Genomic DNA, 26,104 nt, shown 5'->3' on the forward strand with positions numbered 1-26,104 from the left:
CCACCTCTAAACAGCATGGACTGACCCCTTGCTATGTAAGATGAGGAAAATTACTGCTATTCTTTCTCCTCTCCCCTTCACCTTCTCAAGTTCTATAATTTATTCTATTATTTCTATGTAGTGAAAGTTTATATCACTTACATTCTGTTCTGTACTCATAAATAAGTTGTTCACATTTTGTCTATAGTTTGGTTCTGAGAACAAAACCAATAAATATATATATATATATATATATATATATATATATATATATATATAAATTTTATCTGTACAGATCCAAAATAGAAAAGGAAATAAAGCCTTCTGTCACTAACTTCTTTTCCTACTAGAATAGTAACATTCCAAATATCAAAGTCAAGTGGATTCTCTATTGTTATATATTTATCATCAATTTATAAAAATATAAGGGCATATTTTAATTTGGGCCACATTTTAACCCTGATTTAAAAAAAATTTTTTTAAAGATGGAGTCTCACTAGATTGACCAGGCTGGTCTGGAACTCCAGGCCCCAAGTGATCCTCCCACCTTAGCCTCCTGAGTACCAGTGGTCATTTATTTTACATACTTTTTGAGGTTTTCTGATTTTATATATATATTTTTAAGAAAAAACAAATTTCAGGAAAATATACATATTTTTGTCATGGCTTTAAGTATTTCTAAGTTCTTAATTATAGTTTGTATAACAGAATCTACTTCCTCCTTGAAGACATTCCTTATGCAATGCATGACTTACTGCTCTAAATAGGAGAGATGGATTTCTAGGCTGCTTGTGCAGTGATTAATCTATGAGTTAGTTTCCTCGCCCTTTTCGATTATTCCCAGTATTTCTTGGATTCCATGGCCTTCTCTTGGTTGGATTGTCCTCGGTTTTTGTTGAAGAACGTCTTCAAGTAATTTTTTTTTTAAGAAAAAGTGTTTGCAAGGTAAATGTTTTCAGTCCTTACATGTTAAAAATATCTTAATTTTGCCCTCACATGTGGTAGATATAATACTTTATTTTTTAGGAATCATTTTTCTTCAAAATTTGAAGAAAATCCCTTCAATTTTTAGTGCCCACTGTTGCTGTGAAGTCTGCAGTCAGTCAGATGTTTACTCCTATCTTGGCTACCATTAATTTCATTTTGAAAACTGAAAATTTGATCTTTTGAATTTCATTTATTTTAAGTGTTCTGAAACTTTACAAGTATGTGTTTGTGTGTAGGTTGTTTTTCATTCCATCTAGTTAATTATTTTGTGAAAAATTATCTTCTGTGTATTCTCTTCTATTATGGATTATTTTCTCCCTAACATTTATTATCATTTTTACCGACAGCTACTCTGTACCTTGTTAGGTAATGAGATATATAATATATTTATATAGTAGTAAGCTAAATCCAGTCAAGCCTCTGCTTCTCTGGAGTCTATGTGTAGTTACTTATGATTCATTATTTCTTATCCTTGCTCTAAGAGTATATATTAGATGACAAGCCTTCTAGGTCTATCATCCATGTTTGAATTTCCTCTTCAAATTTTATCTATAATTTGTGTCACTTACTTGACTATCTCTTACAGGTTTCTAATTTGTTTTTCAGAATTGCCTCATCAATTATTTAGCTTTCTGCAGAATTTTTGATAATCATATTTTTCATTTTCAGCAATTCTTTCTGTCCTCTCTAGTTGCTCCTTTGTAGCCATATTTTTGGATGAAGTGTCCTCAAGTGTTTCTGTTCATGTCAACCAGAATTTAATTTTTTGTGTTACTTGCGTTATTGCAATTTTCTCTGAGGTTATTTGGTCTCTGAGTTCATCTTGATTTTTCTTTGATCTTGTTAGCTTTCCAAATTGAGTAGTTTTGGGTGACATCATGTCTATGAGGTAAATACTATATTGATTATCAAAGAAGGACTATATTGATTATTAAAGGTAATTAGAATGGGCATTCTTCACATTTATATAGCTTTGCTTGTTCAAGTTACCACTTTCTGAACAAGAAGGTAGACCCTAGGCTTTTAAGGGCTGGGAACTGCTTGAGGATACTCTATTCTTTAGGTTACATGGACAGGGATCATCAGGACTGCTGAGACCATACTTGCCAAAGGAAGGCAGGCTTTGCTCTGGTGATGTTGGGCTTGAAACTGTTTCCCCTCTGCTTAGTGCTGCATTATATTTTCTCTTCTTAATATGCTGGAGAGTTCTAGATCAGAGGTGTCAAATCTTTTGGCTTCCCTGGGCCATATTGGAAGAAGAATTGTCTTGGGCCACATATAAAATACGCTAACACTAACGATAGCTGATGAGAAAAAAAAAAAAAAAAGCCAAAAAAAAAAAAATCTCATAATGTTTTAAGAAAGCTTATGAATTTGTATTGGGCCACTTTCAAAGCCATCCTGGGCAACATGTGGGCTGTGGACCACGAGTTCACAAGCTTGCTCTAGATACTTCAGACTCTGTTCTACATCTCTTCATAGATCAACAACTTTCTGCAATGAGCTTATCAGATAAATTATCTTCACTTTTCATCTATAAAAAAATGTCATGGGAGGTACGCACCATAGGATTGGTTTAATCCAGTGACTCAGGCCAATTTTCTTTAAAATTCCTTTAACCTTGGTATATTGGTTTAATTCCTTCAGAGTGGCTTTTCTCATTGTGGTAAACTGGTTCCAGGCTTCACAATTACTTATTCCAAGTATGGAAGAAAAAAGGGTATCTCTTTTGAGGACTTGTATTTCAAAGGAACCAGATGGCCTACATAATAACCCATTAAATAAATAAATGTCTCTCAGTCTCAGCTGAGTCATCTGTGCTTTTCTCAACAGATACTACATTCAGGGCTATGCTTTGTGCTGATTGGCTTTAGACCTTTGTTACCAAACTGATCACTATGGCCCTGAGGATGATGTTACTTAGAATATTCTCACCTGTTCTGAGAGGCTGATGTTGGGGTCAGTTCCCCCTGAACTAGAGTCCATGGGCTGCATAGGTGAGGGTTGAGTACCTCAGCAAATATCACGGTACTCTTCAGAGGAAAGGAAGGAGAATATACAACGAACAGTGGTCACTCCTGTACTCTCTCTTGTTTGGATACTACTGGGAATTTATTTCTTTTTCTGACCCTGTATTGACATTAGGAATGAGAGATAGAAACACGATGAGAGAGGAAGTGAAATCCTTCCATCTTATATCAGAACTGAAATATATTTTTGGAACCTATATATCCTTACTTTTCCATTCACTTATTACAAAAAATTCTTAGAGACAGAACTAAGTAAATTTTGTAACTCTTAAAAAATACATAGTTATACTATTTTAGTTACTCTCAATAATATAAAATGTCATGTCTGTAAAAAATATCCTGGGGCATTTTAATTTTTAGTAACAACAGTCACAGTGTTTTTAGAACCAAGTTAAATATTTTGTGTGTAGAAGCATATCTGTGAATCAAATCTGGCACAATCTCTTTCAATGTGTAGGTAATTTGTTATATAATTTGATTTTTTAGCCTTGTTTGATAATAATGAGCATGCATTCAAATTTTACACAATATATTTGGGGAACTCTGGTGGAAATCAGTACATTAAAATGCCTCAGGGCTTATTAGTGTATAGGCAGGGAGGCCAACTAAGGGAATGGTGGAAGAAATTGAAAAAAAAAAAAAAACCAAGTGTGCATAATGTGCTTCTTCTCTTTAAAAAAAAGAAAAAGATGACAACAAAAAGAAAGAAAAAGGACATTTGATGGTCATTCTACGAGTAGTTATGGGGCAGATCTATATTACACTGTGCTATTATGCTGCGTTTTCTTTGCAATCAGTGAGTTGCTTTTCCAGGATAGAATATTTGGATTAGGCCTCTGTCTGTGCCTATGAAAATAAACCAAGCTAACTTAACTCGTTCTCATCAGTTTTAACCAACTGAGCTAACCAGACTTGGGTATTAAAAAAAGATTTTACCTACTAAGCAAATGTGATCACAGTCTGAAGCTTTGTTCTTGGAAAATCCCCTCTCAGGGTATTCTGCCTTTCTTCTTCAGCTTGCAGAATTCTCCACATTTCAGTTTCCTAATAAATCAGTGGGCGCTGCTACTCCACATCTTTGAAGCTGGTTGTTAAGAAGCAGCGCTTCTGCAGTGATCACAGTTTAAAGCATGAATCAATTTAACATCACGTAAGCTGTAAATTTCAACCGAGTTACAGTTTCAGAGTAAAGTGCAACATACAGTATAAAGTGAATCTGGAATTCAACCCCAACAACGTCATAAAAGAGGCTGTGAAGTCTCACATGATGTGGGCCACAGAGAGGATTGTTGCCATTCAGATCTTAGCTCAAATACTACCACATCCTCAGAGTGGCCCACCATGGGCCTCCCTTACTAAGGCAATCCCTCTGTTCAAGCCAGAATGGTATCTCAGATGTTTTTTAGATTGGAGAGAGATTGTTGCAACCAAGGGTTGTCTTAGTAAAGGTGGCCCATGGGCCACTCTGAGGATGTGGTAATATTAGAGCTAAGATCTGAATGGCAAGAAGACTTCAGCCATGTGAAGGGTGAAGGGATTTCTAGGGATTGACGTCAGCACAGGCAAAGACCCTATCATGGGAAGAAGCTGGACTCAACTTGGAATTTGAATGAATGCCAATGTGGCTAAAGGGTGGTGAATGAAAAGGAGGGGAAAGGAGATGGTCTGGGAGGCCTAGGACATGATCAGATCAGGCGGTGAGGCCATGGAAGTAGATTGGATTTTAATCTAAGAGAAATGGGAAGTCATTAGAGAGTTTTCAGCAGGGGATGATAGCATATATTTCTCTGAAGTTGAGCATTATCTTCAGTAAACTTTTGTAGTCATTAAACCAGAGGTTATAGGCAGGTTTTACCTCCTATGCAAGGTACAGTTGATTAGTAGTAGCTTCAGAGAATCCTGTGCTGAGGATTCTGTGGCTAACCAGAATTCAGTAGATAAATTTGACATGGCCAGTTAGTATGACCACAGTGTGTGCACTGTTTCTGCATTAAATGTCTGATAAAAGTAGAGTCAAAGGAAAAATAGAACTTAAAAATTTAATTCTGACAATACAGTTGACCCTTGAAAAACATAAAGGTTGGGCTGCTGACCCCTGGTGCAGTCAAAAATTTGCATATAACTTTTGACTTCCCCAAAAGCTTAACCACTAATAGCTCACTGTTGACTGGAAGCTTTACTGATAACATAAACACTTGGTTAACACCTACTTTGTATGTTATCTCTATTATATACTGTATTGTTACCATAAAGCAAACTAAAGAAAAAAATATTTTATTTAAAAATCATAAAAAAGAGAAATATATTTCCTCTTCATTAAGTAGAAGTGGATCCTTACAAAGCTCTTCATCCTCATCATCTTCACATTGAGTGGGCTAAGAAGGGGGAGATAGGGGAAAGCTTGGTCTTGCTGTCTCAAGATTGGCAGAGGTAGAAGAAAATATATGTATATGTGGACTCATGCATTTCAAACCCACAATGTTCAAGAGTCAACTGTAGTTTTAAAACCAGGTGTTTATTACTGAAAATATGGGGAAAAAAACTCAGAGAAGAAATGGAAAGTTTGCTATGACCAGTCATCTAGAGAAATGCGTGGTCAGCTTGTTGATGCACTCTAAAGAAGAGATAGGTGGGTAAGACCTGATATTGAATTACTCTTATGATTTTTGATTTTTGCAGGAGCTGGTGGTGCTTTGCCACCTCCACCATCCCAGTTTGATATCTTTGCTGGCAGCAGGGATTCGTCCCAGGATGTTGGTGATGGAGTTAGCCTCCAAGGGTTCCTTGGATCGCCTGCTTCAGCAAGACAAAGCCAGCCTCACCAGAACACTACAGCACAGGATTGCACTCCATGTGGCTGATGGTTTGAGGTAAGTGGGTTGTGTTGTTTTCTATTCAGTGCATAATGAGTGTGACCCCAGACTTATTCTCAGGTTCTGAGAACACTTTCCAGTAACTCTGTGCCCCAGTAACAATTTACAAACAATTTAGATGAAAACTACTGGTTTCCTGACCAAATTTTGTCATTTCAGAAATAAGAGTATGAAGACAATGCAGAACCTCATAGCAAGTTGTAATAAATTTTGAACACACATGTTCTGCTCTAGAACCCATAATCTTAACCCTGTACTGGTCCGACTTCTATAAAAATGTATAAGTTAGGCTTTACAGTATCAAAGTAAGTCAATTACTTGATTCCAGTGAGGTAAGATGAGTTCATACTTCTCAAGGGGACTAGAGTGATTCACATTGGCTTCTTCGGCATGACCATGTCACCTATCTCAGAGGCACACCTATCCCTATAGTCAGAGCAAGCTTTGCAGAGGCAGCATAGTGGAGTGGAAAGGCTGTGGTCTTTGAAGACAAAAGCCCTGGGATTAATCACTATTCCACACACTTAGTAACTATGATTTTATTTCTCTTATTCCCATTTTTTAAGTAGTCTATGAACCATGACTAATATTTAATGCATAAAATTGTGGTGACTTCTGTAATAATTGATGACATTCATTCCAGATGAAACTCTTGATTTCCCTCTTCAATTGCTGCCCATCCCAAGGCACCCAGTTGTTATACCTGAGTCACCTTTCATTCCTTTATTCCTTTGTCACCTCACAGCTAATCCTTCAGCAAATCTGTTCAGCCTTGCCACCAAAATATATCTTAATGCTTCTAACAATTTCTCTTACTGAAGTTTAAGTCTGAGCCAGTATCATCTGCTTCCCCTGCTTCCCCTGTCTCATAATATGTTCCATTCTTCACCCAGCCACTGGAGTGATTTTTCTAACATGAAAGTTGGATCAGGCCTTGTTCCTGTTACCAACCCTCTCCTGCCTTATTTCTTGGGCACGGTGCTCAGCCACTTCCATTCCTGAGGTTTTTTGCAAATACCAGAGACTTTATATCTGCCGTTCATTTCACTCAGCAATGTCTGACTCTCAGATGTGCTTTCTGCTTATTATAAAACATTCTCTGAATCCTTTCATTTAGGACTCTCAGCCTAGAGGATGTCTGTGAGGACCCTGTGTCTCTCCAGCCCCTGTAGGACTATTGCTGCCTAGGATTCTTTATGTTGTCATTAAAAAAAAATTATTTATTATCTGTGTGTCTTACCATCATAATCTAAGTACCACGGGAGGAGGGACTTTTCATTTTGTTCACCATTGTATCTCTAGTACCTAAAATAGTAAGCCTTCGAAATTATTGTGTTGACATTAGCAGGTGGGAGGGAGAAGGGAGAAAAGAGGGAAAACAGTGCCTGCCACATAGTAGCCAAGCAGTGTGTGCAACTTTCCTTCTCTTCTTTCCCTTCTGAAGTGCTGTGAATATGGCTTTTAGGTAGTATCCAGAATTGTCAATGGAATCAGCAGTCAGGAAAAAAAATCAACACTCTCATAAACAAACACAACACAATCAGGAAGATATAAACTTTAATAGCTTACAAAGAATACAAGTACATGCTTTAAATGAGTAGATTTCCCTTCCGGTAAGGGTCCAGAAATTACTGAAAACTACAGATTATGAAATGAAACAGGGTGCAGGGATTTGGGTTTGAATTGATGTTTCTGCTTTTGAACACCAGGGGGAACCTTGCGTTAAATTAATCTAGGTAAAGTGCAGCATGGTCTCCTGGATCGCAAAGCTCTCTTTCCTTCGTTTAGCTCACTCTAGGTTCTAGTTTTTCCCTAATTCTTCCACAAATCCCCAAAGTGTTTATTTATAAAGTGAAGAATTGCTGGTTTTTTTTAATTCAACGCTCTTTGAAAAACCTTATCTCTAAAATGACTTATTCTAGTTCTCTGTAACCTTACTTTAAATAACAAATCCAACAGTTTCTGATGAAGTAAATGAAATGTCAGCATATTTTTAAATAATTTGCCTAATTTGTTCTTAGCATAATTCCAGAAGAGCTTTATGGATCTTGCACTACAAGAGGCTAGTAGATTTCAGTAGCTATCAATCTTCTACCAGGACTACTATTTTAAAAAAGTCAGCATTAAGGTTTATTTCCCCAAATACGTTTCATCACAGACCTATAGATACAGATGCAAAAGGAGTAAATAAAATTATGCTCCTTTGATGTCCCTTAAACACTGGAGCTGTTTAGAGTGACATAAAAGAATTTTCTTCATGTTACATGCTCTCTCTTCCTCTGTCTTGCTTTCCACTGTTAGCTTACCTTTCCAATTCTATCCACTTCCTTTGATCTTTTTATCATAATTCTATAAAATCCATGAAGATATATAATCGCCTGCATTTTCTGTATGTTTCTGTGTTTCAATGTCTCCAAAATGGAATGTCTTGCCTTGCTATGTCCTCCCACCATGAATCTGTTCTTTCTGTTATATCCCACACTTGCCAGGCCAGCATACTTGTAGTTCCATCCAGGGCAAACACCTTCCCCCAAAAACATGTATGCATTTGTCCACCAGGTCCTTGACTCTATTTTACATAATCTTTTTATTCAATTCATTTATTTGTATGCCACAATTGCTGGTTCAGTATGTCCAGAGAATTATCAGAGTTTCTTTTCTAAAATAAAACTTGAATTATCTTGCAATTCTGTGGCAGTTCTCAATTATCTGCAAAGTGCGTCTGAACTTCTTGGCACAGCATCAAAACTCTTTCTGTATATCTCTTGCCTCCCTTTGCAGCCCCTGCTACCCCACTGTCCACACTGCATTCTAGCCATGATGACAGGCTTGAATTTTCAGTTATGTTCATGTCTCTCTATCATTGCATTTGCTATTCCTCTCTTTTCACAAAGTTGACTGCCTAGAGAGCTCATTTTCCTTAGGAATTTCCTCACATTCCGTCTCTACTGTGAAGCTCAACTGTGTCAGGTAGTGTTAGCTTCCCCAACGTGTGTTTCGTGCACATGCCTTGTGCAAGACATTGTCTTAGGTGCAAAGTGGGAAAGCCGGATATGATATTGTTCTTGATGTTGAAAGCTTACAGTCTAGTGAGAGAGTCAACTTTGCTGTCTTGACCTCAGTGTGTTTCTCCTTCTGTGCTTCCCTAGCATGTGGTACTCACACATTTCTGGAACCTTGTTTGAACACCTGTTACAGGACTGTTTGAGCACAATCCTTCTGGATTGTGATGTCCTCAAGAGAGCAGAGATAAAAAGATGGCTTTGTGTACCAAATGACCGGCCCTCATAGATACCTAGTATATATTGGTTAAATGAACGAATGCGTTCTATTTTTGGAATAATTCCATTCAGAATGAGATAAAGTTTACTTTAAGCTATGAAGAAAGAAGTTTCTTAGCAACTCTTACAATAATCACCATTAAAGAATGACTGTTTAACTGAATATAAACCAGTTGATTTTAATAAAATATTTGACAATAGTCATGGTTTCACAATACATAAGTTATGGCTAAATTATTGTCAGGAAGGAAAGATCTTTACTTATTATTTCAAAAGCTATTTTGCTATTCTATTAAAAGCTATTAAAACTGCGCTTCTCAAGATTAAATCCTGTAATTGAACATTTTAACTAACCAAGATATTATCTCTTTCCCACTGAAATTATTTCAAATTAGGCTTAACTATTTCTTTTTAGCCTTTCGGAAGTATTCTGAAAGAGTCTGTGTTCTATAAATACACTAAAAGAGGCATGCCTCATGAAGGATTTTGATGCTATTCAATGATGTATGACTTGGCTTTAGCTTTTTTATTCTTAATCTCTCAGCTTTTCTCTTCAGCAGGGCAAGAGTACCTAATGGCCTTTCAGTAAGCCCTTAGTAAATTTTTCTTCCAAGCCCATTACTTACTGTGAAGGTCAACTTCATTACTGTATTTATCTTATTTTTTCCGCCCAAAATAAGTATGCTGAAATGAATGGGCCTAATGTCAAATGTCCCAGCTACATCCTGGAAAAGAGAGAATCTTCTGCTATATTAGTTGATGCAATTAAATATGTACTCTCCAGGCCATCATACAATTGAAAGTTCAGGATATCATTGCCACTCTGCTTCTAATCCTCCCAGAAGTGATTGGTACTAGGTAATGGAGTAACTATTAATTGATATAATGTGAGCCAAAACCAACAGTCATGAATAAGCAAATGATTTAAATTTAACTCCATTAGGTCTTGTGAAAAATTATTTTAAACGTAGATTATAACATACCTGTGTCATCACATGAAATGCTATAGTCAATTTGAAATCATGAGGCAGAGAAGACAAAGTAGGAAATCAGAATTTTGTAGACATCTAATGTGATGATGTTATTACTGTGGAGTGTCTTACTGTGCAGACACAGTAAGGTCTCTGACCATGTTTCCAGAATGGATAGGACCTGGTTGAGATGAAAACTTTGCATTGTTCTTTTTTTATATTAATTAAATTTTGTTATTTGCCTGAAATATCAAACTCTGGTTGCTCATGATTGCATGGGTCAGTCTCCAAAAGAATGGACTTTAATATTACCCATCGTCTTTTCCAAGACAATGTTTCATTCATTCTAAATCTTAGCCCAGATGTTCTTTTTTAACTGTAATATTTAACACGATTAGTTTATGGTAAATTACATACTCAAACAGAAGAGACTGATAGGAAGCAAAAGTCTTATATTTTCATCCAAAAAGTAGAAAATATTTTCCAAACATTGGGAAACATTTTAGTCAGAAAAATAAATATTAATAATAAATGGAATAGAGAAAAATTTTAAACCTGAGATAAACCTCTATATGGTTTTAAGAAGAACAAAACTATTAAATAAATCGCAAGTACAACAAAATCCTATCAATACTTATTTAACATATTTACATTTTGAAATAGTTAAAATAGTCATATGGCCATTGAAGGAATTCAGAATTGCCTTTAAGTAATCATTGACATATACAAAACAAAAGTCTCCCAAAATTGGGACTTTGCCTGAGATAGACTTGTCTCAAAAACCTAAAAAAAAAACCAAACATTGAAATCACTCACTTACCAGATTTGACTCCTTTTTTAAAGCATACTTTGTAATATTAAACTTACGTGTTTTGATTTTCTTCTACAATATCTCTTAACTTTAAGTATCAAAGTGAGCACAAAATTTTTGATGCTTAGCATAATGAATATGCATATTTAAGGAAATTAGGGCAAAAATTATTATCATGTAATCACATTTTAATAAAATTTCCTGTGCATTTTCTGGCAGATACCTCCACTCAGCCATGATCATATACCGAGACTTGAAGCCCCACAATGTGCTGCTTTTCACCCTGTATCCCAATGCTGCCATCATTGCAAAGATTGCCGACTACGGCATTGCTCAGTACTGCTGTAGAATGGGGATAAAAACGTCAGAGGGCACACCAGGTAGGTGATCAGGTTTGTCTCATGTGAAAAGCTGCAAGTTTCACATTGTGATTTTACTGTCATATTTTGTAGGAAAAAAGAAACAATTGAATTTCTCAGGGCAAAAACGGACTAAAAAGAAGAGAATGTTTAATATCAAGTTATATTTTTTAAAAGTTTGATTTTTAGAATCTTTAGATACCCCAGAGGTTGTAAAAAGTAACAGCAAAAACTAATCTAGGTATTGCTGACCCTTGTAAGGTGAATCAAATTTAGGTCCACAAATTCTTTTTCATCACTCTGAAACCAAAAGAACTCTGAAAACCCCAAGTTCTTTCAAGTAACTAATTTGGTGGCAAAACCTAAGCAAACTGACTGGATGCTTATTGCAATCTTTATTTTTCATCCTTAGTATGCATACATTTTGCTGCAGAAATACATATGTTTGAGTACAGGGGGCTGGCCCTGACCCTACTGAGGGTTTCTGTACATATCACTGTCCCCCCCATGGAATCTTTCCTCTCTTTCTCAGTTCCCACTCAATTTCTTCTACTCAAGTTCATCAGAATATCAAGCTCAGATTCCTAAGAAACAGTTATGGAGCCAGTGATCTGCACAGACATCTTGTTTCAGACATCAGTTTGAGCAGGAAATAGAACATTTAGGAGTTGGCATTTGTTTGAAGTGGTAGGAACGCTCCATCTTTAGGGAAGCTTTGTATAGTTATCTGTAAGTAAAAATTACAGGTAGCTGTACAGCATCTTGATGATGGCAGCTTAATTCAAACACCATGCCTGACACAGAAGAAAATATGCTAGAGGATATCTCATTAGGGAAAAGGTTCTAGTTTGTTTCTGCCCACCCAACTTTTGTGTTAAATAAGCAAATGGCCCCAGTTTCCAATGCCTGCTTTTATTTTTGCTCCAAATGCACATGTACTCTGTTGTTTTACATAGCTGCATTTTGGGAGTAGACTGTGTATTCTCATAAACACTTCAAAGTGTATGTTCTGGCTGAGAGTGTGTCTGCCTTGTTGAACGGTAATAAAACTAATTATCATTTTATGAGTACCTGCTGTGCATCAGGCTCAGTGCCGGGTATATCAGAGACACGAGCTCTTATCCTCATGCCAGGGCTGGAAGTTAGCTATTATTTTCTCATTTGCCAAATGAGAAAACTGAGGCTCAGTGAGATTATGTAACTTGTAGAATGTCACGCAGTCATTGGCCAAGGTTAAGAATTCAGTCTAAATTAGAACCAGATCCAGCGATATTTGGCTTTAAATCCTATAGTCTCTGCTAAACCATATGCAACTGTAACTTGAAGAGGCTTATTTAATGTTCATTATTTTAAAAATCAAAACAAAACAGAGCCATGAATAGCAAATATTGTCAATGAGAGTTGGGAAAAACAATCTTAAAAAATGAAATTCCACAGGCTTCATATAGTCCCATATGGAAAAAGTTGGGACAGGATAGTGATTTTCTCTTGGAAGATCTGCTAATTTTTGTCATGGGACATGAAGGTGGACTGGGCCACTCAACTGGGACTTGGAGTTTCTTCCTCTTGCATCCCCCAACCCAGTCTTTCTGTTCATGGAGTGAAAATCTGTCACTGAAGCCTTGTCTACTTAACTGGACAGTGGATCTCCCGGGTCCCTGTGGGCTGTGCTCTTGTACTTGATCTCTGCTTCTCCTCTTTGTGGTCTGGGCCAGCTGGCACCAGCTCCGTTCACCTTGGTTCAGACGCATGGCCTTTCATTTTCAGTATCTGATTTCCTGGTTTTGCTCAAAACCTGTCTAAAATGTAATATCCATCTGATTCTTCGTACTAAGCCACATACTTTTTCCTGATCTCTTTTAATCTCCAATATTGAATGGTGGTAACATAAATATGGAGACAGATCATCATAGAAACCTAGGGTCTAATCTTTTCTCTTCTGCCCACTCTTCCCACAGGCTGCTTAATACTTTGTAAGCTTTTTTTCTAGATTTTCTCTTTATCATTACTCTATTTATTATTGTTGGAGTACTTCTAATTATCTCAGCCCTAAACTCTGCCACCAACTTTAAATAACAGTAATTCTCACTCCTGCTAATACTACTACTGCTACTACCATCGCCAAACTTTTTCTTCTCCAGAGCAGTTCTGTTTGGGAAGACAATACTTCCCTCTCATACAATTTCACTTATCTTCTTGTCTTTTTCCATTTAATGAATCTTCCTGATAATGTTACATCTTTTAACTTGGAAACTTACAGAGAAGCAAAAGACCATGGATTTGGTAAGCTTTTTGAGTGCATTTATATACTAACTCTTACTGCAGTGTGTGTATTATGAGTGTGAGTTTATTACAGTTGTCTTACAGAGGATGGTAATGGGAGCAGAGCCTTCCAGAACATAAGCAATCTGCTGGACTTGCACATAGCTCTATCCATGCATTGAGTATCTCAATTTTTAGGACCTTCTGACATATGTGCTATTACTATTTCTAGTCTAGAGGTACAGAGACTAAAGTTTAGAGAATGTCAGAAACATTTACAAGGTCCTATAGGACAAAAACTGTAGAACAAAATGCAAACCCAAGTAACCTGAGAGCAGAGCCTCTGGTCCAGCACTGTGATAGCTGGGGATGCAGAGACAGAAACAGTGCGATTGTTGACAAGGACCATGGGGCCGTGTCTGTCCACATTTTGAAAATCTTTATAGTATGGATATTTTCAACTTTAAATAATTTGCAGAGTTTCAATGTTAACTCAGTCAAATGGATATATTTATATCTTATTCTGTTGGGAGTGACAGTTAATTCTGGGTCCTGTGGCAGTTGCGCTGTTAACTGAGATGAATGCTGACTGATGACTTTAACATTTAACTGATAAAATGGTAGTTACCACACCCATATAAATACTACAGTCTTTGGTTAAATAAAATGTTTCTCACTGGACATACATGAACATCTGATGGAGATTATGGAACATACTTTACTCATACTTCTGTGAAAGTAAAAAAATAGAATATGTGTTTCAGTACACAATGTGATATATACTCAGACTTAATTCATAAATTTCTCTTTGTCTTCATCTATGGATCTTTTCTTTCTTTACTTATTGCATTTGTTAAAATGCAAACTTCTCTGAAAAATTATTTCTAAAAATAGTTTTTAGATAATAAATCATATTCTCTCAAGTATTTTAACATTGTAATTATTATGATAATTCTACAAGGGGAAATTACACTTATTTTTTATTCATTTATTCATTCACTTGGCAACAATATGTTGAACATTTACCAGGTACCAAACTAGGTCTCCTACTTAATAGTGGCTTGATGTTCATCAAGAAATTGTTAGTGCAATCAAGGACACTAGAAATTCATGGGATGAATTTAAAGAAGCTTTTAGAAGAGTATCATATTATAATTGAGGTACTTTCTGAATATATAAATAATATTATGTTTCCATGGTAAGAGATCATACCAATGGAGATGCTTACTTTGAAAGGGGGAAGATTAGAAGGTGAATAGCATTTCCATATTGAAGCAAATATTCCTTTCCATTATCTTCACAATTACCTTTCTCAGAGTTCTCAGACTCATTGTGAAAAAAAATTCCAGCCTTCTGCACAGCTCTACGATCTTCAGATTGTTGCCTAGAGTGGTAAAAACTATTGTAAACGGATGTGTATACTGGATGAGAATTTAGAAGTAGACATGACCCCTAGAGTCTTTTCCTGCTTTAAAAGCCCGTGATTCCAGATTCCAACAGTATACATATTAAGAAAAAAATATGCTGAACATTTTAATAGTTTTTGAATAGTACCTTGACATAATAGATACCTAATAAATGTGCTCAATGAATAATAAATAACTGGTTAAAATTTTGAAAAGCCTCCCAAATCTCTTTCACATTTTAAGAAGGCAAGCATGAAGGTTGTTAATGAACTAGTGAATGTGTGGGTAGCTCATTATTTTTAAGTACTCTTGACTTTGCTATTCATTATCTGTGTTGCCTTAGGAAAATACATACATTTCTGAAAGGATTACATCATTTGTAAAGTAGAAAGTCCTTATCTGTCTACCACAGATGATTCGTGTGCATATCAAATGAAATGCTCAATAAGATATCTGTAAAATAGGAGAGAGATATGAATTAGGAGCTATTGTGATTTGTTTACATTATGTCACAGGTACACTTTATTAGGGATATGTTTTAGAACTATCTTAATTACACAATTCTTTAACTTAGGTTGTGAGAATGATATTATGATTATATAGGAAAATGCCCATGTTCTAAGGAAATGTATAATATATTTAGGTCTGAAATACTGTATCTGTGACTTAATACAGTATGTAAATTATGCTTATTTACACGATAATTATATGTAATTATATTAATATATATTAATTATATTACCATATATTCAATATATTCACATGCATATATGTGAGGGAATGTTATCGGTTAGCATAGTGAAGGTTATCATGCTCAAATTCGGTGTCTCTTCCTTCTAACTCTTCATGCTTTTCCAGCATGGTGAGGACTGCTAAGCTCCGTCTTTTGCTGGTAGTCTCTCTGTCAAATAGAACTGTTTACACATTCAGTCATTTACTCCTTGAAGGCTGTGAATTCATACCTTGTTAGATTTTTCTGGCTGCATATTTAAATTACCCTAACAATCATATAATTTCATAATTAAAAAGGTGGAAATAAAAAGGAAGATAAAATGTACAGATAATTTTAGCAAATGAAATAATTATATTGGGATGTATTTCTTCCTAGACTTTAATTATGTACATTCCCGTCAACTTTTTATCTTGAAAATGTTTATGCCTACAGAAGAGTTGAAAGAGCAGTACAGGCCAGATGTGGTGGCTCATGCCTGTAATTCCAGTACTTTGGGAGACCAAGGGGGATGGATCACTTGAGGTCAGGAGGTCAAGACCAGCCTGGCCAATATGGTGAAACCCAGTCTGTAAAAAAAAACAGAAAAATTAGCTGGATGTGGTAGTAGATGCCTATTATTACAGCTATTCTGGAGACTGAGGCAGGAGAATCACTTGAACCTGGAAGGGGGAGGTTGTAGTGAGCCAAGATCACCCGATTGCTCTCCAGCCTGGGTGACAAAGTGAGATCTCCATCTCAAAAAAAAAAAAAAAAAAAAAGGAAAGAAAGAGTAATAAAATATACATTCAAATACCCTACACACAAATTCATTGATTATTTGCTTTTTGCCTTACTTGTTCTTTCTTACTGTCTTTGCATATGAAGGAATCCTCAAAATTAAGTTGTAGACGTCATGCCACACATTCTCTGAACATAGTATTTCTTTGGAATAAGGGTGTTTACTTAAATAATCATGATACCATTATCACAGCTTATAAAAATTTCAGTTGATTTTTTTCCCACATATTGATTACTGTCTGTCCAGGATTATATCCTACATTTTCTTATCATTTATGCCATAGCATATCAGCTTAAAAAGTGATATTTCAGTTACTGCATGGCAATCATTGTTTAACTATTTCCCTTTGTGATTGGATTTCTTTAGATTGTTTATAGTTTTATTATCACAAATATTGAAATCACTATTTTTCTGAAGAATTTAAAAGTAATTTGTCTCTCTTTTGGAATAAAAGATGTATTTCCTTTTAAAAGAATTTCAGACATGAATCCAGGAAAGAAGGCTTTTATTTGTTTTAGTTTTAGTTTTTATTTATTGATTTTTAACCGGGTAGAAAGAGCAGAGCGACAAGTTCAGGAAATAATGAGAGTGTTAGAATTTTGGTCAGGTTAAAGTGAGTTGGAGTGAAGTTTAGAAATCTCCTTTCTGCTTATCACTCCTGCTTTTAAAACACTGTCCTGGAAATAGTTAATATTAGGAATGAGAAAAATGATATATGTTTTCCTAGTAAGCTTTATTTCTTAATTATGAAATACTACTTAATAACTTACAATTGAATATTTATCCCTGTTATCCTTCAAGGTGATCTTATTAAAGATTGAAGATATATATAATAAAGGTTGAAGGATTTTATTGTCCTTTGAGGTCAACCTTGCAGGGTGAGATGTTCTGAGACAGGACTATTAATTGACTTGATCCAAGGTATCTGGTTACAAAAATAACACAGCCTGGTTTAGAACATCTCTTCCTGACTCTTCTTTGGCACATAGCCTAAGTATATGCCTCCTTGGATGTACGAGCCCCGATGTTGGGCATATTTATTATTTTGTCTGCTTTATTTCAGGGTTTCGTGCACCTGAAGTTGCCAGAGGAAATGTCATTTATAACCAACAGGCTGATGTTTATTCATTTGGTTTACTACTCTATGACATTTTGACAACTGGAGGAAGAATAGTAGAGGGTTTGAAGTTTCCAAATGAGTTTGATGAATTAGCAATACAAGGAAAATTACCTGGTAAGTTCTGTTTTCTCTGCAATGAAGATTTTTTTTCTTAGTATCAGCAGCTTAATTTTTATTTAATTGTAGTCGTATGCTTAATTCCTTAAACTGCTGATCTTTTTTTGTTTAATGCATAAATATTCTTAAATCCTGTGACATGTGAATAAAAATCACCTGAAAAAGGTAGTGGTTTTAGGCTTTAAAAAAATCCCAAATTAATATTGGTGTGTTTAGTATTATATTTAGAAACGTACTCAGAAAAGGAATTTGCTGTTAGAATGCCACATTTGGTGATTTTTAATTTTCATAATTACTATATGTTCATTAGCCTAGAAAGTTTTCATTTTCCTGGCATGAAATAATTTACATGCAGAAATGAAAGATTGAGTGATCTATAATAAGAAGTTTTAGTAAGAATTAATAAATGTGTATTTAATGTTATCAAAGATCGCTGGGAATGGTTGTCTCACGCTTTCAAGAAATTAGAGGACCTTGTAATTCATCCCTTAACCATTACTTTAGTTCTCACTACAAAATATCCTTTTAAATTTATTTAGCTGTTTCTTGTATTTTCTGCTTTCTCTTTCATTTAAGAAATATTTTTGAGTGTACATGATGTGCCATGTTCAGGACATAGAGCTGTATCTTTCTTGTGTGTGACTTTAAAGATCCTAGCAAAAGAAAACTTACTATAAATTGGGTGAAACTTAGATATAATCTGGGTTATCTGCCTTATTTTACTCATTAGTTTTCTAGTGAAAATATTCAGGTATCTGCCAGGCACAGTGTCTCACATCTGTAATCCCAGCACTTTGGGAGACCCAGGCAGGTGGATCACTTGAGGACAGGAGCAGGAGACCAGCCTGGCCAACATAGTGAAACCCCATCTCTACTAAAAATACAAAAATTAGCCAGACGTGGTGGCACGTGCCTACAGTCCCAGCTACCAGGGAGGCTGAGGCACAAGAAGAGCTTGAACCTGGGAGGCGGCGGTTGCAGTGAGCTGAGATTTTGCCACTGCACTCCAGCCTGAGCAACAGAGTGAGACTCCATTTAAAAAAACTGGGGTCTCTATTCTGCATCTATCAATAGAATAACCTGCCTCTTATAAAAAGCAAATGAGCGCAAACCATCTGTGAGGACATAAAGATTAAATGCTTGCCTACTTTGAGTATTAAAATAAAAAGCAGGAGTCTAATCATTATATAAGCAAAAGTGTTTTCAAAGTCTATTTGAAATGCAGGTATGGAAAGAAAATCCGTTATTTTATTAAATTGGTATTTGGGTCTCTTTTTGTTCCTTTAAAAAAAAACCAAGACATCTTTTTCGTTACCTCTTAGGAGAGATCAAGTCAACAAAATTAGCTTTAATTTTGTGATAAGTAAATTGATATAAACATAGGATTATGGAGATTAATATTTTTCTCTGTAATGTCTGGACCTTTTATAAATATTGAGAGGAAATATAACTGTTCTGATTTATTTAGTATGCTAGCATGATTATTTTTTTGAATGTTTTAGATCCAGTTAAAGAATATGGTTGTGTCCCATGGCCTATGGTTGAGAAATTAATTAAAAAGTGTTTGAAAGAAAATCCTCAAGAAAGGCCTACTTCTGCACAGGTATTCTTATGTAAAATTTCTTAATATATTTTCTACAGAACATGTGCATATATGTATATATATAATCTTCAAATATATATACTTAAACACATAAATAAACACATACAAACAAAATTAAAAATAGTTACAAGGCAAATCTTCTAATTCCCAGCATCCCAGGCCAGAAAAAGGACATTGCCCAAACCCCACATTTCCTGTATGCTTCTCTCTGATTGCATCATGTGTGTGTCCTCTTAGAGATGCCTGCTCATTATTTTGCCCATTTTTCTATTGCATAATTTGCCTACAAATCAAATGAGAAAAAAATTTATATAGAATAGACCAATCCTTTGTTGGTTTTACATGTTGCAAATTTCTTTTTTGAGTTGGTGGCTTTTTAAATTCCCTGTAGGGTGTCTGTTAATGAACAGAATTTCTTAATTTCAATATGTATAAATTTAGTAATCCTTTTTCAAGTTATTACTTTTTGGTCCTGTTTTAAAGGGTCCATCTTTCTTTTAGAGACACAAAAATATTTACCCATGATTTCTTCAAGCATTTTAAAAGTTTTCTTTTGACAAGTTTTTAATCCATTGGAATTAATATTTTTATCTCTATTCAAGATAGAAATGGTATATCTGTCCATTTTAAAAATTTTTTTATTAATTTTTAGGTTTTGGGGAACATGTGAAGAACATGCAAAATTGTTGCATAGGTACATACATGGCAGTGATTTGCTGCCTTCCTCCCCATCACCTATATCTGGCATTTCCCCCCATGCTATCTCTCCCCAACTCCCCACTGCCCACTGTCCCTCCCCTATTTCCCCTCTACAGACCCCAGTGTGTAATGCTCCCCTCCCTGTGTCCAGTAGTGTGATGCCTCCTGCTTTGTTCTTTTTGCTAAGAATTGACTTGGCTATGCGGGCTCTCTTTTGGTTCCATATGAAGTTTAAGGTGGTTTTTTCTAGTTCTGTGAAGAAGGTCATTGGTAGCTTGATGGGGATAGCATTGAATCTGTAAATTACTTTAGGCAATATGGCCATTTTCACGGTACTGATTCTTCTTAATCATGAACATGGAATGTTTCTCCATATGTTTGTGTCCTCTTTTATTTGATTGAGCAGTGGTTTGTAGTTCTTCTTGAAGAGGTCCTTTATGTTCCTTGTTAGTTGTATTCCTAGGTATTTCTCTTTGTAGCAATTGTGAATGGCAGTTCGTTCTTGATTTGGCTCTCTTTAAGTCTGTTACTGGTGTATAAGAATGCTTGTGATTTTTGCACCTTTATTTTGTTTCCTGAGACTTTGCTGAAGTTGCTTATCAGTTTCAGGAGATTTTGGGCTCAGACGATGGGGTCTTCTAGATATACAGTCATGTTTTCTGCAAATAGAGACAATTTGATTTCCTCCTTTCCTATTTGAATACCCTTTATTTCTTTTTCTTGCTTGATTGCTCTGGCTAGAACTTCCAGTACTATATTGAATAGGAGTGGTGAGAGAGGGCATCTTTGTCTAGTGCCAGATTTCAAAGGGAATGCTTCCAGTTTTTGCCCATTCTGTATGATAATTGGTTTAGCTTTTATTATTTTGAGATACATTCCGTCAGTACTTAGTTTATTGAGGGTTTTTAGCATAAAGGGCTGTTGAATTTTGTCAAAGGCCTTCTCTGCATCAATTGAGATAACCATATGGTTTTCGTCTTTGGTTCTGTTTATGTGGTGAATTACGTTTATAGACTTGCTTATGTTGAACCAGCGTTGCATCCCTGGAATGAATCCTACTTGATCATGGTGGATAAGCTTTTTGATGTGCTGTTGCAATGGGTTTGCCAGTATTTTATTGAAGATTTTTGCATCTGTGTTCATCATGTATATTGGCCTGAAGTTTTGTTTTCTTGCTGGGTGTCTGCTGGGTTTTGGTATCAGTATGATGTTGGTCTCATAAAATGATTTGGGAAGGATTTCCTCTTTTTGGATTGTTTGAAATAGTTGCAGAAGGAATGTTACCAGCTCTTCTTTGTATATCTGGTAGAATTCAGCTGTGAACTCATCTGGACCTGGGCTTTTTTTGGGTGGTAGGCTCTTAATTGTTGCCTGAACTTCAGACCTTGTTATTGGTCTATTCAGGTCTTGGACTTCTTCCTGGTTTAGGCTTGGGAGGATGCAAGTGTCCAGGAATTTATCCATTTCTTCCAGGTTTACTAGTTTATGTACATAGAGTTGTTTGTAATAATCTCTGATGATGGTTTGCATTTCTTTGGAATCTGTGGTGATATCCCCTTTATTGTTTGTATTGCATCTATTTGATTATTCTCTCTTTTCTTTTTTATTAACCTGGCTAGTGGTCTATTTCTTTTCGAAAAACCAGCTCCTGGATTTATTGTTTGAAGAGTTTTTTTTGTGTCTCTGTCTCCTCCAGTTCTGCTCTGATCTTAGTTATTTCCTGTCTTCTGCTAGGTTTTGAGTTTTTTTTTTTTAATCTTGCTCCTCTAGCTCTTTCAATTTTGATGATAGGGTGTTGATTTTAGATCTCTCATTGCTTCTCATGTGGGCATTTATTGCTATATATTTTCCTCTAAAGACTGCTTTAAATGTGTCCCAGAGATTCTGGTATGTTGTGTCTTCGTTCTCGTTGGTTTCAAAGAACACCTTTATTTCTGCCTTCATTTCATTGTTTATCCAGTCAACATTCAAGACCAGTTGTTCAGTTTCCATGAAGCTGTGCGGTTCTGAGTTAGTTTCTGAATTCTGAGTTCTAACTCGATTGCACTGTGGTCTGAGAGACTGTTTGTTATGATTTCCATTCTTTTGCATTTGCTGAGGAGTGATTTACTTCCAATTATGTGGTCAGTTTTAGAATAGGTGTGATATGGTGCTGAGAAGAATGTATATTCTGTGGATTTCAGGTGGAGAGTTCTGTAAATGTCTGTTAGGTTTGCTTGGTCCAGGTCTGAGTTCAGGTGCTGGATATCCTTATTAATCTTCTGTCTCATTGATCTGTCTAATATTGACAATGGGGTGTTAAAGTCTCCCACTATTACTGTGTGGGAGTCTAAGTCTCTTTGTAAGTCATTAAGAACTTGCCTTATGTATCTGGGGGCTCCTGTATTGGGTGTGTATATATTTTGGATCGTTAGCTCTTCTTGGTGCATTGATCCTTTTACCATTATGTAATGTCCTTCTTTGTCTCTTTTGATCTTTGTTGCTTTAAAGTCTATTTTATGAGAGATGAGAATTGCCACTCCTGCTTTTTTTTTTTTTGCTCTCCATTTGCTTGATAAATCTTCCTCCATCCCTTTATTTTGAGCATTTGTGTATCCTTGCATGTGAGATGGGTTTCCTGGATATAGCACACCGATGGGTTTTGGCTTTTTATCCAATTTGCCAGTCTGTGTCTTTTGATTGGGGTATTTAGCCCATTTACATTTAGGGTTAATATTGTTATGTGTGAATTTGATCCTGCCATTTTGATGCTAGCTGGCCGTTTTGCCCATTAGTTGATGCAGTTTCTTCGTTGTGTTGATGCTCTTTACCATTTGGTATGTTTTTGGAGTGGCTGGTACTGGTTCTTCCTTTCTATGTGTAGTGCTTCTTTCAGAAGCTCTTGTAAAGCAGGCCTGGAGGTGATGAAATCTCTGAGTACTTGCTTGTTCACAAAGGATTTTATTTTTCCTTCACTTATGAAGCTTAGTTTGGCTGGATAGGAAATTCTGGGTTGAAAGTTCTTTTCTTTAAGGATGTTGAATATTGGCCCCCAGTCTCTTCTGGCTTGTAGGGTTTCTGCTGAAAGATCTGCTGTGAATCTGATGGGCTTCCCTTTGTGGGTAACTCGACCTTTCTCTCTGGCTGCCCTTAGCATTTTCTCTTTCATTTCAACCCTGGTGAATCTGATGATTATGTGCCTTGGGGTTGCTCTTCTTGAGGAATATCTTTGTAGTGTTCTCTGTATTTCCTGGACTTGAATATTGGCCTCTCTTGCTAGGTTAGTGAAGTTTTCCTGGATAATATCCTCAGGAGTATTTTCCAGCTTCGATTCATTCTCTCCATCACACTCAGGTACGCCTATCAAACGTAGATTAGGTCTTTTCACATAGTCTCATATTTCTTGGAGACTTTGTTCATTCCTTTTTACCCTTTTTTATCTACTATTGCCTTCTCATTTTATTTTATTGAGTTGATCTTCGACCTCTGATATCCTTTCTTCTGCTTGGTCAATTCGGCTGTTGAAACTTGTGTATACTTCGCAAAGTTCTCGTGTTATGTTTTTCAGCTCCATAAATTCATTTATATTCCTATCTAAGTTGTTTATTCTCGTAAGCATTTTGTCAAATCTTTTTTGAAGGTTCTTAGTTTCTTTGCTTTGGGTTAGAATATGTTCTTTTGGCTCACAGAAGTTTCTTATTACCCACTTTCTGAAGCCTGATTCTGTCAATTCATCATACTCATTCTCCATCCAGCCTTGTTCCCTTGCTGGTGAGGAGCTGTGATCCCTTGTAGGAGGAGAAGCACTCTGGTTTGAGGTGTTTTCATCCTTTTTGCACTGGTTTCTTCCCATCTTTCTGGATTTACCCACCTGTCGTCTTTGTATTTGTTGACTTTCAGATTGAGTCTCTGAGTGGATGTCCAGTGTTGATGATGAAGTTATTTCTTTCTGTTTCTTAGTTTTCCTTCTAAAAGTCTGGCCCCTCTGCTGTAGGAGTGCTGAGGTCTACTCTAGGCCCTGCTTGCCTGGGGCTCACCTGCAGTGGCTCCAGAACAGTAAGGGTTGCTGCCAGTTTCTTCTTCTGCTGTCTTTGTCCCAGAAGGATACCCACCAGATGTCAGTCTGAGTATCTTTGTCCCAGAAGGATACCCACCAGATGTCAGTCTGAGCTCTCTTTTATGAGGTTACTCTTTGGATATATGGGGGTCAGGGAGCTGCCTGAGGAGACAGTCTGTCCTTTATAGGAGCTCAAGTGCTGAGCTGTGAGCTCTATTGTTCATTCAGAGCTGCTGGGCAGGTACGTTTAAGTCTGCTGCGGCAGAACTCGCTATAAACCATCCCCCGCTTTTTTTTCCCCCAGGTGCTCTGTCCTGGGGAGTTAGGGCTTTATTTATGAGTTTCTGTTGTGCTGCTGTCTTTTTTCAGGGCTGCCCTGCCCAGCGAGGAGGCAGCCTAGTCACTGTCTGCCTGCAGAGGCTTTGCTGAGCTGCTGTGGGCTCCACCTAGCTGCTGTGTGAACTTCCCTGCAGTCCTGTTTATATGGGTATAGTTAGAACTGCCTTGGCAATGGTGGCCCACCTCTATAATGGTAGACTCTCTCTGTAATGGCTGGCTGCCTCAGCAATGGCAAACTACCTCCTTAGTGGTGGACTGCCTCAGTAATGGCAGATGCCCCTCCCCCACTGAGCTGGACCATCCTGGGTTCAGCTGTGCTTGCTGTGAAACTCTCAATCCAGAGCGTTTCCTATTGCTGATTTTTTGTGGGGGTGAGACCAGCCAAGCCTGATCACCTGGCTCCCTGTTTTTTTTTAGTTGAATGGTTGACTGTCTCCCAGGTGTTCCAGTCGCCTGTTGAAAAGGTGCTGGGATCTGTGTGATTTCCCATGCTGCGACCCACTGCATGGGGGGTCTGAAACCGGCAGAAACAGCGGTGCTGTGATTTGTGGCACTTTTTTGCCTGGGAATCTCCTGGCCTGGCTCCTTGTTTCAGTCCCCTTTTTAATCAGATGAATGAGTGACTCTGTCTCCCAGGAGCTCCAATCGCCAGCTAAAATGGTGCTCGGACCCGTGTATTTTGTACGGAGAACCACCGCGCCAGGGCACCAGCAAAACTGCCATGCTGGCCAAAACAGACACATTGGCGACCCATGGGTCTCCTCTGCCTGGGAATCTCCTGGTCTGTGGGCAATAAAAATCCATCTGGAAATGTGGCGTCTACTCACCCTCCGCGCTGTCACTGGGAGCTGCAATCCTGAGCTGCTCCTAATCGGCCATCTTGGATCCCTCATCTCTGTCCATTTTTATCTCTTTTTTCTTTTTTAGGTGGAAAATCATTTTTTTTCAGCTTAATTTACTAGTTTCTTCCCTTTTGTCCTGTTGATCTACTGTGTCCATTTTGTAATGTATTAAATAAAGATATATACACATATCTACATGTACACTGTCTTTTACTAATCAACTTGTTTATTCTTCTTCCAGTATGACCCTGTCTTAATTTCTGTAGCTTTATAATGATCTCCTCTCCCCATTTATTTCTCTCATCCAGGAATATCTTAACTAATCTTAGGCCTAGATTTTCTGTATAAAATTTAGAATCATGCTGTCAAATCTTATGCAAAAACACATTGTTCTTTGGATTGGCCTTGCATTGAATATGTAGACAATCTGGAGAGAATATCCTTGTGGTATTAAGTCTTTGTTTTTTTTTTTTTTTTTGAGACAAGCTTTTGTTCTGCCACTCAGGCTAGAGTGCAGTGGCAGGATCACAGCTCAGTGCAGCTTTGGCCTCCTGGTTTCAAGCAATCCTGTCACCTCAGCCTCCCTCAGCCAATTGTGTGCCACCAAGCCTGGTTAACTTTTCCTTTAATTTTTTTATAAAGAAAGGATCTCACTATGTTGCCCAGGCTGGTCTTGAACTCTTGGCCTCAAGCCATCCTCCCACCTAGGCCTCCCAAAGTGCTGGGATTATAGTTCTGAGCCACTGTACCTGGCCAAATCTTTCTACTCTTGAATGGTATAAATTCTCTCTGTTTACTGAGGTCTTCTTGAGAATTACCAGGCCAAAATCACAGTGAAAAGCAGAAACTAGAAAGGTCAGTTGACTCCTAAAGCCAGG

At 36.9% G+C, this 26,104-nt stretch overlaps 1 protein-coding gene across 4 annotated transcripts in view; it reads left to right on the top strand.

The window, feature by feature from the left end:
* LRRK2 (leucine rich repeat kinase 2) overlaps nt 1-26,104 on the top strand; it is a 156,698-nt gene that overhangs the window by 112,113 nt on the left and 18,481 nt on the right. For all 4 annotated transcript variants that reach the window (XM_074403081.1, XM_074403082.1, XM_074403083.1 and 1 more), the window contains 4 exons: nt 5,676-5,866; nt 11,152-11,312; nt 17,534-17,704; nt 19,210-19,310. In XM_074403081.1, coding sequence (XP_074259182.1) covers nt 5,676-5,866; nt 11,152-11,312; nt 17,534-17,704; nt 19,210-19,310 — 624 coding nt within the window. The remainder of the gene's footprint in view (nt 1-5,675; nt 5,867-11,151; nt 11,313-17,533; nt 17,705-19,209; nt 19,311-26,104) is intronic.

This window comes from Saimiri boliviensis, chromosome 7, assembly GCF_048565385.1.
Source record: "Saimiri boliviensis isolate mSaiBol1 chromosome 7, mSaiBol1.pri, whole genome shotgun sequence".
Taxonomy (NCBI): Eukaryota; Metazoa; Chordata; class Mammalia; order Primates; family Cebidae; genus Saimiri; species Saimiri boliviensis.